Source organism: Schistocerca nitens, chromosome 8 (genome assembly GCF_023898315.1).
Source record: "Schistocerca nitens isolate TAMUIC-IGC-003100 chromosome 8, iqSchNite1.1, whole genome shotgun sequence".
Classification (NCBI taxonomy): domain Eukaryota; kingdom Metazoa; phylum Arthropoda; class Insecta; order Orthoptera; family Acrididae; genus Schistocerca; species Schistocerca nitens.
In genome coordinates, this window is record NC_064621.1 from 32,583,205 (window position 1) to 32,601,190 (window position 17,986).

At 35.4% G+C, this 17,986-nt stretch overlaps 1 protein-coding gene across 4 annotated transcripts in view; it reads right to left on the reverse strand.

The window, feature by feature from the left end:
* LOC126199288 (muscle LIM protein Mlp84B-like) overlaps window positions 1-17,986 on the reverse strand; it is a 54,008-nt gene that overhangs the window by 23,565 nt on the left and 12,457 nt on the right. For 2 of the 4 annotated variants that reach the window (XM_049936102.1, XM_049936104.1), the window contains exons 2-5: window positions 16,696-16,838; window positions 12,109-12,277; window positions 7,063-7,180; window positions 1,009-1,105 (exon numbers count right to left, since the gene is read on the reverse strand). In XM_049936102.1, coding sequence (XP_049792059.1) covers window positions 1,009-1,105; window positions 7,063-7,180; window positions 12,109-12,277; window positions 16,696-16,810 — 499 coding nt within the window. In that variant the 5' untranslated portion in view covers window positions 16,811-16,838. The remainder of the gene's footprint in view (window positions 1-1,008; window positions 1,106-7,062; window positions 7,181-12,108; window positions 12,278-16,695; window positions 16,839-17,986) is intronic. The other 2 variants (XM_049936101.1, XM_049936103.1) reach the window with 1 other exon arrangement.

The window sequence follows — 17,986 nt, forward strand, 5'->3', positions numbered from 1 at the left end:
TGAATTTTTTCTAAATAAATAGAAAGTTATGATGTACTTGTAAGATGAGTTCTTCATGTATGTCATCTCCTTTCTTGATTTTCCTGTCTCCTAGAATACTGGCCAAAATACAGTGAAAAGAAGAAGAAGAAGAAGAACTCATTAGAAAAGCATCAGCACCCTGTTATAAAATCTGTGGCTGGTTCATGTGAATACTCCAGCTTATTTTTAATCTGAAATATGTGCAGAAAATTTAAGGAAAAAGTTATGTGGCACACACAAAAACAACATTCACGTGTAAAAACTGTAGCTAAGCTGTGATACAGTTTAATGGTATACAGCTAAATCCTCAGTGGAAAACATTCAATTAAAAAAAACCACAAAGCATAAAGAATGCAGTGTCAAGCCAAAATTTCAGTTCACTGCTGGTCAGGATACAGATGGCTTGCAGTAATATTTTAGCACAAATAAATTGTATCTAAACACTCTTTTCTTCAGTTTTTGTGATTCCAGAAAATGTGAATGTATTTGCAAACATATCCTGCTCTCATAATTTCAGATGAGACAAAGGAAGCCATTCTTTTATATACAGGGTGTTCCAAGAGATATAAAAAGTACAGCATATGAAGTCTTGAAATGTGATTGCAATATTTATTTAGAATGGTATAATGATAGCAGTCTCAGAACTGTAAAGTGAAACACTGGGAAACAAATACTAACACCACTTTCACACATGAAAAGTAGAAACATAAAAATGAAGAGTTGCTGTTGAGGCAACAAATTTGTTTGTAAGATAATATAGAAACTCTTCCAGGAAAGGAGTTTGACATTAGTAAAAATTATGTGTCTGAGTGGCATGAAATATTAAATGCATCATAAAAATGACATGGTTGAATGTTTGCCATGAAACTGAATCAACAACTTTTTATCTGTTTGATGAGAGCATTGATGATGTGCAACACGCAAAGTGTTTTCTATAGCAACCTGTATCCTGAGTCAGCTTATTACAGGCCACAGACTGCAGCCTACCTTTACAGTAAATCTCTTTGTCTGGGCCATCATTGTGCGTGGTGGAGTCCAAGGCACGGCTGCATTGAATGCACTTGAAGCAGGTCTTATGCCAGCCCTGTTGTGTGGGGGGACATTCACATCTATATTGCACATAATGAACAACACTTGCAGCACTTCACACACTGGAAATTCTCAAATTACATGATTACAGCCTTCCTCTGCTCTGTATTTAAAATTACAGAAAAAAACAGTTCTTAAAGTTGAAGAGACATTTTTGGATATTTTGTAATTCTACTCTTCACCTGATATTACTAATGGTAGTAAAAAATTGGAACAAATGTGAGTAACCCTAAAATTCATTGAATGACATTTACATAATAGCACAGAATTACAAGATACAAGCATAAGTAGTAAAAATATATTCCTTTGGGGAAGATAAAGAATCATGTTTTTTTCTTGGTTTTAAGACAACAATGTTTACTTTACTAAAGGACCAAATGTACGAAATTTATGATTAGCTGTAAATAATTTTCCTTAACAGAGAAGCATTCAAGAATGAATTGAATATGAAAGGAGCTGTAAACATGGGAAGCATAATATAAAATAGGATAGCATGAAATAGGAAAAAGTACTTAAGTATGAATACTGATGCAACTGTTAAGGAATGTAAATCTTCTTACCACTGTGGTATAGGCATTTACTTAAGAAAAATGGTTGAATATTTTCCACTCTCCAAAATCAGTATTTTGTTCTGTTAAGGAATGTAAATCTTCTTACCACTGTGGTATAGGCATTTACTTAAGAAAAATGGTTGAATATTTTCCACTCTCCAAAATCAGTATTTTGTTCTCACAGAGTTGGATTGGAAAAGGCAGAATGTGACAGGAGCAGAAAGCAATAAAATATAGTATGAAGATGGATTCCACCATTGGAATGTATGCTGCAGAGACAGACTGGACAGCGAAGGGGGAGGCATGTTTATAGCGATAAAAAGTACAATAGTATCTAAGGAAATTGAAGGAGATCCCAAATGTGAAATAATTTGGGTGAAAGTCACGGTTAAAGCAGGCTCAAACATGGTAATTGGATGTCTCTATAGGCACCCTGGCTCAGCAGCTGTTGTGGCAGAGCACCTGAAGGAAAATTTGGAAAATATTTTGAGTAGATTTCCTGACCATGTTATAGGTCTGGGTGGGGATTTTAATTTGCCGTATATAGACTGGGAGACTCAAACGCTTATAGTGGGTGGCAGGGCCAAAGAATCCAGTGAAATCTTTTTAAGTGCATTACCTGAAAACTACCTTGAGCAAGAACTGACTCGTGGCGATAACATATTAGACCTTCTGGTGACAAACAGACATGAACTATTTGAAACAGTTAACGCAGAACAGGGAATTAGTGATCATAAAGTGGTTACTGCATCGATGATTTCAGCCGTAAATAAAAATATTAAAAAAGGCAGGAAGATTTTTCTGTTTAGCAAAAGTGACAAAAAGCAGATTTCAGAGTACTTGATGGCTCAACACAAAAGTTTTGTCTCAAGTACAGATAGTGTTGAGGATCAGTGGACAAAGTTCAAAACCATTGTACAATATGCATGAGATGAGTATGTGCCAAGCAATATCGTAAGTGATGGAAAAGAGCCCCCATGGTATAACTACCGAGTTAGAAAACTGCTGCGGAAGCAAAGGGAATTTCACAGCAAACATAAACATAGCCAAAGCCCTGCAGACAAACAAAAATTACGCGAAGCGAAATGTAATGTGAGGAGGGCTATGCGAGAGGCGTGCAATGAATTCGAAATTGCAGCGGTGTACCGTAGGTCTCTAGAAGAGGTAGCGTTCCAAAGGATTGGGAAAGGGCACAGATCATCCCCATTTCTAAGAAGGGACATCGAACAGATGTGCAGAACGATAGACCTATATCTCTAACATCGATCAGTTGTAGAATTTTGGAACACGTATTATGTTCGAGTACAATGACTTTTCTAGAGACTAGAAATCTACTCTGTATGAATCAGCATGGGTTTTGAAAAAGACGATCGTGTGAAACACAACTCGCGCTATTCGTCCACAAGACTCAGAGGGCCATAGACACGGGCTCCCAAGTAGATGCCGCGTTTCTTGACTTCCGCAAAGCGTTCGATATAGTTCCCCACAGTCGTCTAATGAATAAAGTAAGAGCATATGGACTACCAGACCAATTGTGTGATTGGATTGAAGAGTTCCTAGATAACAGAATGCAGCATGTCATTCTCAATGGAGAGAGGTCTTCCGAAGTAAGAGTGATTTCAGGTGTGCTGCAGGGGAGTGTTGTAGGACCGTTGCTATTCACAATATACATAAATGGCTGTGTGGATGACATTGGAAGTTCACTGAGGCTTTTTGCACATGATGCTGTGGTATATCGAGAGGTTGTAACAATGGAAAATTGTATTGAAATGCAGGAGGATCGGGAACGAATTGACGCATGGTGCAGGGAATGGCAATTGAATCTCAATGTAGACAAGTGTAATGAGCTGCGAATACATAGAAAGAAAGATCCTTTATCATTTAGCTACAATGTAGCAGGTCAGCAACTGGAAGCAGTTAATTCCATAAATTATCTGGGAGTAGGCATGATTTAAAATGGAATGATCAAATAAAGTTGATCGTCGGTAAAGCAGATGCCAGACTGAGATTCGTTGGAAGAGTTCTAAGGAAATGCAATCCGAAAATGAAGGAAGTAGGTTACAGTATGCTTGTTCGCCCACTGCTTGAATATTGCTCACCAGTGTGGGATCCGTACCAGATGGGGTTGATAGAGGAGATAGAGAAGATCCAACGGAGAGCAGCGCGCTTCGTTACAGGATCACTTGGTAATCGCGAAAGCGTTATGGAGATGATAGATAAACCCCAGTGGAAGACTTTGCAGGAGAGACGCTCAGTAGCTCGGTATGGGCTTTTGTTGAAGTTTCGAGAACATACCTTTACCGAGGAGTATATCTCGTGAAGAGACCATGAGGATAAAATCAGAGAAATCAGAGCCCACACAGAGGCATACCGACAATCTTTCTTTCCACGAACAATACGAGACTGGAATAGAAGGGAGAACCGATAGAGGTACTCAAAGTACCCTCCGCCACACACCGCCAGGTGGCTTGCGGAGTAGGGATGTAGATGTAGATGCTTGTAGCAACTTCTTGCAAAGAATTACACAAAAACAGTATAGATTAAACACAGGAAAATACTATTCAAGCTGCTAGAAAGTTCTGAAGTTGAACTGCACAATAGAAAAAGCTCTTTGTTCAGAATTACAAATATGATTCACATTAGGACACTCTATTTCCAAAGACAGCTTTTGCTCTCAAGATCAGACTCTTGAAATTGACACCCGAAGATAAGAAAATTTCCAAGTAGAGGATATACAAGCTGGGCAAGACTGGAAACTACATAAATATTAAGACATCAGAAATTTGAATCTCATATGCTGTATTCAACTGTTCAATCTCCACTTTGGTGATAATTGTACCATCCTCAATGGATCAACGCAAATAATATCAATCCATTCAGAAATCTGCCTTCCTTCCATGTTCACTTTGGATAAGGACATCTTAGGCTCGTGTAACTCTCAGCACTCTCTGTGCCTCAACCTTGGCTGCTACCTAGCAGGTTCTTTGAACTCTTTTGTTAAGCATTGGGCTTCCTAATTGGGAATAGCTGTAGGTTCTTTTTACGAATTACTGGTACATTATGATAATAGGCCTACAAATAATGCGAACTATAAAATTTTCTAACAGTTGACACCATAATAATTATTTGGTTGAGTGTTATCTGAATCCATACATGGGTAAGCTGACTATTAATTAATTAAGATTAAAGACTGATCAACAGCTAGTAAATGAAACATAGTATGTGTATAAGTTAGAGATGTGCTGTCCTCATTATGAGTATTTGCAGGTAAGATGTTCTGCTATTCAGTTAAAACTGTTTGTACTATGTTTCCTTCTTCTATTTAAGACATTATCAGGAAAACCATATTACTACAGTGCAAGAAGTAATATTCTGTTGACATTCATCCATTACCAATATTTGTGTTTTATCTACAATAAACTGGCTAGTAGTATGTATATATCTGTGTCAGAGGACTGCTCCCACAAGACCGTAGTGCATATAAGACATAAGCCTTATCAAAATTTGTGGTGTATATTCTTTTAGGTACCAAATGTTCACTTTACATCTTATGTGATTTACACGTATATGAACATCACGTTGTCTTTGTTATGTATGGTTTTCCTATTAACAGAGCAAATGTTTCCAGAGTTTTCTTTCTCTTAATAACACAGAAGTGATTAAATAACATAAATATACAGTGTAAAATAAGGAACACTGCATTGTACACAATAAGAGTGCATGGTTTCCATTTGCTGAAAGTGCAATAACCAGAATGACGTTGTAAGAAATATAAATAGGGGAAGCTATCAGGTACCGAGCTTTTGAAACTGGGGCTTCCTGTGATGAGAGAGCAGAACAAGAGAGGGAACAGTAAGATTTAAAACATATTATCACTTAACGTATAAATGGAAGTTGCCCAGAACGTTATGCTCGAGAGATGTAAGTGGCTTGTAATGAAATGGAACTAATCACAATGTCATTAATCATTACTTTTGCATACTTGTGTCAACTTATTTGTGACATTTTGCTCTATGTGTAGCTTGTGACTTCTGCCAACTTTTTCTCTTCCCACATCTTCTTTTTTTCCTGATGAAGGAACTGCCAGTTTCCAAAGTTCAAGAATTAACGCTGTTTTCAGTCTGATGTCTGCTAGTCTTGCTCTGATTCTAACAGTGTGTAAATAAATATTCTTATTTTCCTCTGTATAAGTATTCTTTTGTCCCACATATAATTAATTTTCTGACTTACATATACACCTACTGAATTTACATTTATACAGATTCATAGTTTTACAATATTTTTGTGAGTGTGATGTCACTCCAGTTACTCCACATCTAAAAGTTTTCAGACAGGAATTTTTTTACAGCATTGTATGCAAATATTTAATACTTCAAAATCAGCACACTTACTTTGAGCAATGAATTAGTACACTCTGGTTTGATCAGTGGCTACATAATGGACACAGTAAGCCTACAGTGTCATTTTATAGATTAGTCTAGACTAATCTTTCCTATTTACATAATGTGCTGTCAAATTTACAATGTACCATACAAATGTTGTCCTTCATTTGACACAAATATGCAAAATGGAGGAGAAAATTGAACTGCATTATTCATTCTTGTCTCTAATATAGGGCACATACATCAAAAGATGAAATTGAAAGTTTCCAGCAATATTTTTACTTTAGGTCAAATCTATATTTTGGACAATTATCAGCAAAAGTAAATGCAGTGACTATAGCCTGCTAATTTGAAATATGTATGATTGCGAATAGTCTGCTCTATAAATACAGTATGAGCAACACTATGGTAGCAAACTGATCAAAGTACAATTCAGCCAGAAAAAACTCAACAGACCTCTGAAGATTTCTCTATAACAAATATATTTTTAGGTCTAAAGCTTCACTCATAAGTCAATTTTTATGAGCAGTATTTAAACAACTAACATAACTATTAAGCATACAAATGGAATTTTTACTCTAGCTATATGACCTAAAAATGCAAGCTTCTATTTCAAAAGGCTTTGGTTAAAAGCCTGAAAAAAATCCACAATCTCTTGCCACTGAGCCCATAAAGATTTTATAGCACACATGTCTCATGTATTATAAGACATGTTGTTTGACAGACAGGTTGTAAATCTAAAGTAATTTGCTTTAGTTAGAAAGTAGTGTCTCATGCACAGATCTGTTGGAAAGTGAAGTGTTGTTGTTCTTATAATGACATACGGGTACTCATTTATACTAAGTCAGTCTAAATTGTGCTGACAATACTAGATTTTTTATCTATCAGCAAGAGTTGTAAAGGATTTTGCACCACCTTTCAGTTTTATCTTTTGTTGGTCTCTCCTCTATATAATTACACAAGCAACTCAATTTTATGTAAGAGAACTGCATAACAGCATCACACAGTATGTAACTCACCCTTCCCCTGGCCAGCATTTGTTCTGCAGCATAAACATAGCCACCACATCTTGGACAGCCTTCCCCTTCTGGAGCCTTAGCTATGTTTTTCAATGCATATACTGCATTACTCACAGCCCTGAGAAACAATTAAACTGACATGTCACAACTGTAAATATAATAATGAGTCCTACTATATTGCATCATAATTCTTGAATTACAAACAAAAAAGGAACAGCAGAATTTCTGATTGTAAATAAGTGATCCAAATTTAACTGAAAATCTTCAGAAACAGTTTTATGAAAATTATAAATTTAGATTTTTGATTTTATTTGCTTATTTATTTATGGATTTATCCTACTTTGAAAGTAAGTAAACATGAACTAGGCATGCAGTAAATAAAAATATCCAACAACAGCACTTCAGCCAGATTTTCTTATAGGAATACTTATTTAGTCAAGCAGACTTTAGTATAACTATATAGCACTTTTGTTAATAACTGCTAGAATTCAAAAGTTAAGGTGAGTTTTGTCACATCTCCTGCAAATACACAAAGCAGTATTAGTTTAAGCACTTGTTTGAACTCTGCGTCTGCTGTTAATGACATTAGTAGTGCTGTATCTGGAGAAATGCATTAGAATAGGACTGGATGTCCACCACATCTGGATGCAACCTGAAAGAAAATTAGCTCTGTAGTGAAAGCAATGGGAGAAGGTTTGAGCCTGTACAGCTTTGCTAGGCATAGCTATTTGGACTAGGACAGCGCACGTATTATCTCACAGTTTTGGTTCTGCAAACTGGACAGCTATCAAAGATTACCCCACTTAAAAGTCAACAAAATGACTACATCTTTTGAGGGCACTTTCCTTATCCCATTACTTTTCAGCATGGGTGAAGGTGTAGATAACAGTATGTTAATACAAGCAAGCCTTTATATCTCCCATATCAGTAACTCATAATGTGCAACACTTAACTCAGCTGCAAAAGTACGACCCATTGGTCATAACCTGGAAGTGCCATTAATTTTTGAAGCATAGAAACTTAAACAATAGACAGAGTAAAAAATGTATGCTGTCAATGGAAAAAAACCACATTTATTAAAATGGTTTCAAAAATCAAAAAGTTAATAACATATGACAGCTAAATCATCTATAGAAATGACTGCTAATGCTACTCAACAAAAATAATTATACTGCAAAAAACAAAAATCATTTGCTGGCCTGAATTAGTATGTTGCTGAAACAAATCTTTGGAGGGAAAAGCAATTTAGTATTTTAAAAATAAGACAAAAAAAGCAAGATAAAGTGATGAATAAGTGTTGCACGATCTAAGTTGTTCGATGCTTTGCTAAATTAGAGAAAAAAATGGAAAAGTGATGTTATAAAGTTTGACAGAAGTAGAGATAAAACAATTGCTCTGGTCCATGCACCAACCAAACAATGCCATAGTGTCCTCACCAATTCTCGAAGGCCGGCTTTTGACTGCAGAAACTGCTATGATGGTAAAGCACCGTCCCTATCTATGTGTAACATGGGATATGTGTGTGTAGGAATTTGCAGACAAGGAAGCTAAACCATGCTTAGCCATTTGTGAATACTAAGGGACAGTATGATGTTAACAGACAATTCTTCAGCTTATATGATTACTAATGAAATGAAATAATGACACTGAAACATTACTAATAAACATTTATTTTTAAGGTATGATTATGTAAGAATATTGTGAAATATTGTCTCATATTTTGCTCTGTGTCAGTTTCCTGTGAATGTCAAAGAAGTGAAATAATAGAATGAGAATTATGCGATGGACACAGAGCAGTGAAAACAAGAAAAAGTCATCAGTTCACGGTTGCAATCTTCATTCAGATTCAATCATACTGATTCCAAATTTCCATTTCTGCCCAAAGAAATATACACAAATAAAATTTAATGTTAGTCGTGTACTGTACTTCTCAACAGATAAGCATGATTTAGCAGTTTTGGCTATTATGTGTGTAGAGGGAAGCTAATATGGGACACTGGAAGCTAGTACGGGACACTGGTGCTTCAGCACAGGGCTTTTTGCCAGCACAATGAAATAACAAGCTGCCAAATGCACCTTGCTTTATTTGGTCAGTATACATTTATTTCTTTTTATAAATGAAAGGATGGAGTGGACTTATGAATAGCTTGATCAAATTTAACTCAGTTTCAGTTTCTTTTCTTAATTTTATTAATTTCATCATTTTATACAGAATAATACAAATTATTATATTCATCTATAAATATAAATTTATGGAATTAGTGATGAATTCATATTTAATTTGTTAAAACTCAGACGACTGTACTAAAATTTAGGAATAAATGAAGTTAATTCGTTTGGTGGAAATTAGCCTACAAGCAGAGACTACTTTCAGAATGTGACACAAAAACTTTAGAAGTTTCCACATGACTTTGTACAGCACTGCTTATGACAGTGTAAATGCCAAAAATATGAAAATTACACATACAGTCAATGATTTTAAAATATTTTTTCCTTACATTATTATTCCTATCTAAGAATGATTCTGCCACTGATGAGAGAGGAAATAGGTTCTGGCATATTTGTACTAGATCAAATGTTCCAGAGACATTACAAACTAAGGGAAGCCAATAGATTTGGCCAACTGAACATGTTAAAATATGAATCCATCTTAATTTGTAGTGACTTGTAGATGGTTCCTGAAGTTCACAAGAAAGGAACATTTCATTATATTCCACAGTCTCATCCCAAACCAGGAGGTACAGTATACCTACAGGTACAACGACATAGACTGCAGTAATCTTTAGGAATGTTGTCACAAAATTGATAATGAAGGAACATTTGATCTGATTGTAGGCTACTGGTTCTAGGGGGTCTGTGTTCATTCTTTTGTGTAGTTTCAACTGTGGTGACCCACGGCTCACAGGAACGGTCCGACCTCCATGATGTGGGCGCTTGCTTGCCACAGTGCACTTGGGCACTTAGTTTCTGTTCGTGAGAAAAAAAAGACAGTGGAGGGTGTTTGGTCAACTCTGCAAGTGAAAACTGGAGGATACAGTAATGGCAGGGTCTCTTACATGATGGAGGGCCATGCAAAAACTAGTGCTACTTACATTCTGCCCATAAGAGTTGCAAATCAGTTTAAGGAAAGTTAATTCTCTCACAAATACTAGATGAATAAATACATTATTTACAAAAATTGGCAAAACTGGAGAATCTAACTGCATATTTTCCAATCACAACGTTAAAATGAGGCATGCTGTAGAAAGGGCTCCTTAAGACAAAAAAGAAACCTCTCTTTAAGCACAACAGCAGTACAAATTCACATAACTGGTTTAATTTTTACTCTTACGGTCCACTTTTTGTATAAATTACTAACAATACCACAGCAGCAGTAATTTTTGCATGACTCTCCCCAAAATATACACTTAAAAGGAACAAAGGAAAAACGTTTCTCGTTGTCCTTAAAAGAGAAAGATAAAATTTTGTACCGCCATTGACTAGTTAATTTTGTTTGTTCTAAGTTGGTTATTACAGATACTTAAGAAGTAAAAATTATAAAGAGATCATAGGTAGCCACATGAAACATTTAGCCAACTAGTGTTGCTGTTCAAAGCCTCTAACAATTGATATTGATGCCAGGCTACATTTTATTCAAGTTGATGCAGTTATGTGGCAACCAGTGTCCTCTTTTCATACATGTAATGAAAACAAGTAATAATTCATAAACCATATAAAATGACAATTAATAAAAATGAGTAAGTTAATGATAAGGAAGCGCCCTCAAATTACTCCATTCTAAAACACATACAATCCCAGAACCCTCTATTTTTGCCTCAAACTGAAAAAGTCATACAAACTCAAATCTTATCCCTTTGCTTTGTAATACAGTATATTCATAGGAAGTCATAAGAGAACTGCAAGAAAACTTCATTTCTGATGTGAAGTTTAGGTGTTAGGATGCTCTATTTGCTAAATTCTTTCTGGAATATTTGAATCCCTGCAATTTATATTTATTTTATGACTGCCCATGGTTTTATTCTTATATTGTTTAATATCTGTGATCTGCAAACTTTGATTTGTTATACAACATGCATTTTGAATATCTCAGTGCAAATTGATGACATAAATCTTCTAAATTTACAACACTGCATAAATCATAGTGCATATAGCATTTAAAAAAATGAGTTCATTAATAGCCTACAAAGTAAATTTGTTAGTTTTGTTACTCTTTCACTTTAGAAACATATATACATGTATCGGTCAACTGTACATAATAAATATCTTGTAACAGTAAACATCTTAATATCATAACTTAAATACAGCACTTTTTAGGTCACTGACCATTGTACTTACACTTTATATATTTTTTTGAAGAACAAAGAGTTCAGTGACATAAATTAAATGTAATACTTCTTATGTTCATCATATATTTGAAAGTTATTTTTCCTATGTCAAAAATTGGCTGTGTTTGCTTATTTGATTGCACAAAATATGGTCTCAATTCAGCTGGCATTGTTTACAATACCATGTTAATGGGCACAAAATTCTCACAATACATTTGGCTTCATGGGAATATTGAAATTGCTGCATAGAAAAACATATGTAGATGACACAACACACCTTACTTAATGGGGTGATTTATATAGTGCTTCACTTGCAATTAAATCTGATGTGTTTCAGTCACAAGATAATTTGGGAGTAGGAGCTAAAAATGGCAAATTGCTGAGAATATTCTGTGTGTGTGTGTGTGTGTGTGTGTGTGTGTAGATGAGTATTTGAAACTTATGACAGGCATGCATATTTTGCTTGTCTACAATATTTCAATAACTGAATGAAATCAATTTTTTGTATATAAAATAAGAAGCATTACATTTAGACAATCAAGAACTATGTAGCATTGTGATGTCTCACAGAGCTATTCAACAGATATCTGAATAAGAAGGAAAAAACTGCTTACTCTCAAAAGTACCAGCACTGTTATAATGAATTGGAAAGACAGCCTCACAATTAAATATGTGTGGTATTTATTGCTACATGCACATGCAGAGTAAACGAGAAACTTACTGTTCAGCATCTTTCTGCAGGTGGTCTCCGGTGTCCATGCTAAGGCAGCCAGCACCACCACCAAATCCATAGCCCTTGGGGCCAAACTTGCGGGCATGGCACACCTTGCAGTAAAGCTCCCCCTCGTGCTCGGAGCAGTTGGTGGAGTCGAGCAGCTTGTTACACATTCCTGTCATGCAGTCGAGTAAGATGTCAGAACACTGCACCATTAAACAAAACTAATACAATTACTAATTAACTTCGCATGAGTCACAACAGTATTTATTTGTCTTACAGACTTTCCCAAACGTTTTGGTTTCCTTGCTTTCTTATTATTATTACAAAAAATATTTCTGTTTTAGCACCTTGATAACAGCCTAATATATCTAGATTATGTGCAAGTGATAAGGACAACATTAATCTGTTACAAAATAATTTTTCTACTATTGGTGGTGTGTGTAAATTTCAGTGACTTCCATGTCCAAAATAAACAGTTTTTATCAGGTATTATCCCCTGTGAGAAACAATATTCAAGAAGTAAAAAATCAAGTAGAAAAGATTATCTGATTTCAATATTTTTGGTCACTTGTCTAGCAATTACCTAAATATTTATTTTCAAACATGGTGCTCACATTGTCTTACGATCTGTTTTCCTTGAGTTTTCACTCATTTTGATATTAAATTTACTATGTGTTATCTAGACTGAACCAATAACTGTTTGGAAGAGTGTGTTTATGACATCTGATATGAGACTATTCTCTTTATTATTAACGTTATTGTGAAATCTTATATTAAAAAGAAGACAATACAGGTGGAGGGAAGGAGAGGAATGTTCTCAATATTTGACAGCCAATTTTGTGAAGCAAAATGAAATGTAGTTATCCCTGGTGCGCAGTAGGGCAAGTTCTTAACTAATAGTGAAGATGAAATTAATTACCATATGTGTTTAATCTGGTTACCATATGTGTTTCATGTGACCAGAATTAGTGCAGTAAGAGTGGTTGAAGTAAGTGTCTTTTACTTTGTACAATGCAAGACTGTTTTGGAGTGGTACTGGAAGTATGGAAAATTAGCACAATGGTAGAAGACACATATGCCCATATTTAGGATTCATTTGAAGTCAGTAGTACTATTCAAGATACTAACAATTAAATAGCTCACAACTATAAATAGTAAAGGTATATTCACACTGTAGTCTCACTGTTAGCATATTGCTGCTCACACAGGCACATCGCTGTTCGTGCAGCTTGCTCGTTGGGATCATTTACCATGCAGCTGTTAGTACTGCTAATTCAGTGGATTAAGTGCAGTGGTGTGAAGTGAAAATTATGTGCTCTGTATCATTTGACAAGAGTGTATCTCATTCGTTCACCACAAAAATGTAGTTGTTGGTGTGGGAAATGGAAGTATGGAGCACACCTTTTCAGAGTAGAAAGTGCACACTATAGATATTTCTACAAGTTCTATCAACAGCACTTTTTTCAGACAGTTAAAGATATTGCAACAAACTTTATGATACACTGTATGTATTACTGAACCACAAACATGTTCACCCTGACACTGTGAATGCATTTTTTGTGTAAGAGTGATTGGTACACACTTTGAGGTAATATTTGTCAGGTTTTATCTATGTCTGGCTCGTGTACTATGTATGTCACAACTAGATTTTTGTTCTGATATTTTACCAAATAAAAATAAGTTTACAAGAATTGTTACACCTATGTACTACCCTATAGGGAACAATTGTGACGTTCTGTACGCCTTTGCTCAAGACTGCTTTGTGATAAAAAAGGGTTGAAATAGCCATTAACAGTTCTCTCTCTTGAAGTTATCTGGAAAGCTCATAACAACCCCTAATGTGTTTGTATGATGACCAAAGGAAACAAATAATGAGAACAGTTCTGTTAACAATGGATTGGTTAGACTGATCTTAAAGAAGTCAGTCACAGACCAAGTTTCAGGAAACAGTGCTCGAAACACAAACCAGCTTGATATCCTCACCTGGTGCAGACTCAATGTGGTCAGCAATGATACTCGAGATTATGTGCATTGGCAAGACTCACTGAGCTTGTTCCATTATTGGGCAGAAAGGTTGTAGTGTAAGCATGCACTAACAACTTCAGCTGCCGGGGTACAAAACTTTACATAAAGTCTGAAAAAGTCTATGGAACCCAATGACAAGTGTACTGAAAGTGTATGGATGTAAAATGGAAGTGTACATTTTAACCCTGTGAATGGTAATCAGTGGCTTTAGTATTGTAGGTGACTTGTAGGCATGTTCAGTGAAATTGAGGAGTTTTCTGGAAAAGTGACTTGATCTGATCAGTGACAGTTGAGGCTGAACAGTCACGTAATCTGTTAGGTCAGGCAAATGCTCTCATACTTCTATAAATATCTCGACTACAGGGTAGGGTGATGCACAGAGCACATAGGGCGTTGCAGGGAAATTAATGGGTTCACATAACACGCTAACAGGCCTTTGTATTATTTGTCTGTGATGAGTGGTGGCAGATATGCTGCAGTTCATTTTCCCACTTACATATGCATTCTTCCTAAAGATAACATCATTAGTCTGAAATGTGCCCTGCTGGCAAGACTGACCCAGTGCCTCACATGCCTTATGGCCCAGTCATATCCTGACACTGGACATTACTAAGACAAACCATCCCTATTTAGTCTATGATAATATCTATGATAATATCTCTGCACCTGTGATGCACATCAACAGAGTTACTCATACAGGATAGTGGCTTGTGTACCCCTCAGTGTAGAATTAATTCCTAATTAAATGGTTGCTAATTTTACTGTTGTCTAGCAACAGTGTTTTGCTGAACTGTGGTTCATCTGTCTATCATTACAGTCAAACTGATGTCAGTATATTGTTGATTATGTCAACTGACCCACACATTATGATTTTACCCAAGCAAAGTATTATTGCTTGACATTTGACATCATGGCTGCATAGAATTAGAAATGAACTGCCCCATGTGTCTAGCAATTATGATATGGCTATGATCAAATGTATGTCTTATCCTTGTTGTATGGGCTGGACACTCAGATGGCAAATACACAATTTTATCAACATCACAAACAAATACTGTGCCAAACCCTTCTCTTTGTTGCTGCATTTACTTCCAACTCAAATACTCATCCTTCAAGTTCTTTATAAAGATGCCCCAGTAAAGTTTTTGTACTTATAAAAAGCATAAAGTAAGATATTATGCATTGGACAGTTCATATTGAGAGTAAATTTTCTCTTGTCGCTGTGTGCCAAGTTCTTAGAAAATGAAAGTTCAACCACCCATAAGGATGGTAGAATATTCTGTTTGTTGCTTACAGGTTGCTTCTGTCTGAAGTCCTTAGTTCTTTTTATATCAGAATGCTAAGTGAGTTCGATCTGAAATTACAGCTGCATTCAGAGAATATTATCTGCTTTTATCTGAATCTCATTTTCCCTCATTATTTAAATAAGGTACTTATCACACATAAAAATGGGTTTAGTATGCCATAAAATTCAAGTTAAAAGGAGCTTGGTCAAAAATTTGGCTAACTTTACTCATGCAACTATTATATTCTTAAGTATGTTTGTTTCTACTAACAGATATCAAATAATTTATTTCTTATTGATTGAAATTGCAGATGTGAGTAATACGACTCAGCTTCAGGCATAAGTCTCAAATGTAAATTTCCACACAGGCATAAATATAGCCACTAGTCCCAACATCAAGTGAGCATGAACAGTGTCCAAGTCATACAGTACACAAAAAATCATAAGCCAGATAGAAAGCATGACAGTAACATATTTATTATGATCATATGGTCGAGATCGACAGTTGGATAGCAAATGTTATGTCCTCAAATATGCCTGATAACTTTCTGACTTAATTGTCAGCTATAAAAAGCACAACACTTTTGACTGTACAAGGTTAATCTCCTGTGTTGTTAACACGATAATGATTGTTTGTTTCCTGCTTACAGAATATTTGAATAGTGTCCACTACCAGCAACAGATATAATACACAGCCTCACCAATGTCACTCAAAGAAATAACTTAACATTTATTTTTATCCATAAAAAGTTTCTGTTTTCATACCTACAGTCCCATGTTCATCTCACACTTCCAATCAGGTGAATATAGTAATCTTCGAATTTTGATTAAATCACAGTAAATGTCTTCATTCTTAAGAATGGTAATATGGCTTATTATGGCATCCATCACAGCCTAAGGGATTGAGATATGTTCGCTTTGACATTTAACTGCTGCAATTTTTGCAATTCCCTTTTTACAGGGAACTTCTTTCTCACAATGACACAAATATTTTTAGATTTTTTTTTACAAAGGAGACTGAAGCTTTGCCACTTTCAGGCACTTGTGCTGACAAAATGCCAGAAAAACTGTCAAACATTGGCTTAAGAATCCAAGTCAGAAACCAACAACCAACATGGCAACAAGCAGCCATAAAAGCCACAATAATTTTGTATTTCTTAGAATGTTTATAAAAGATGAAAATGAAAACTTTAGGCCAATAAAGCTGAGAGATGAAAGTGGGAGCCCTTGAACAGGAAACAATGGCGAGTGACAAGCTGAGGCCATTTCACAATACTCACCACACTTGAAGCACATTTTGTGCCATTTCAGCCCACCAGCTACTCTCTCTTCAGCAGCGTACACAGATTTGCCACATTTAGGGCACTTTGGGTTCTCGATAGGCTTGAAAGGCATTTTGCTGGCCGGGTATCACTCACGTAACCTGTAACAATTAAAAAATCATTTTAATTGAAAGATATTTGCTACAAATAAAGTCAAATAAGTTTAATGTTTTTCTAATTCACATGTTCTCTGCAATGTAGTTGGAAATCTATGAGCAGTCATCAGTTATCAGTTCAGAAGCAAAATATACCATTGGGTGAATGGTTATCAGCCTAGTCCAATATTATTACGTGAGCATTAGCTGCATATACATCTGCTGATATGGCAAGTGAATTTGAGTTGTCCAGTAGGAGCTGCCTATTAACACCATACAGTGAAAAAACTAAAATCAAAAACAACTGTCATAAACAGGAAATTTTATGAACTGAATTTTTATGCTTGTCCCAAGAAGATCTCACAACTAAAATATTATTATATTGCTGTACCATTCATATTAGTTTAGTGATACCTAATTTCCTTAAATTTACCTATAAATAATTTCCAAAAAATTGCTTGTACGGGCTACAAGTGTCGAATTTTCTGTGTGAAAATTATAGTTCAAATGCACTGTTCTGTTGACTAGTACTAGGCACTGGTTTGTGCTACAGTACCCCAGGCCAATTTAAGGTCCAAATGACATAAACAGCTGCTTGGGGCAAAATTTGTATACTGGGTGAAAAATAATTAACAGTGAAAACTGACAGGGGTGAAAATATTCAGTAATATAAGCAAAATTTTTCCAGTATGCATGAATCTGCAAATAAGTCATTTGTGAGATAACTGTGGATGTGTGGTTATGAGCCATCACTAATTTCGATATCAAATATTTTCCTAGTTAGTACAAATGTATTTGAAAAGTAACTTTTTTGATTAAGGTCCCATTTAATGGATTTCAAATTTCACTAACAGAAGAAGTTTGGATCTAGGCTTTTTGCTAGAAGTTCTTCACATAGCTTATTATCTTATATTACAAAAAGCAATTTTAACTGACAAATTTCCTAATATTTTTGTAAGGTTCTGAATTCTATTGACTTTACCTACATCTGTAAATGATAGTGAGAGGAATTTTTCAAAACTCAATGTATACATTAAGTTAATACTTTTTTATAGAACAGTTGTGTGGACTGACAACTTTAGCTGCTGAAAGTGAAGCCTTCATGTCAGTAGGTTCAGATCCTATTATGAGAAATTTTACTGAGTTAAAGGTTA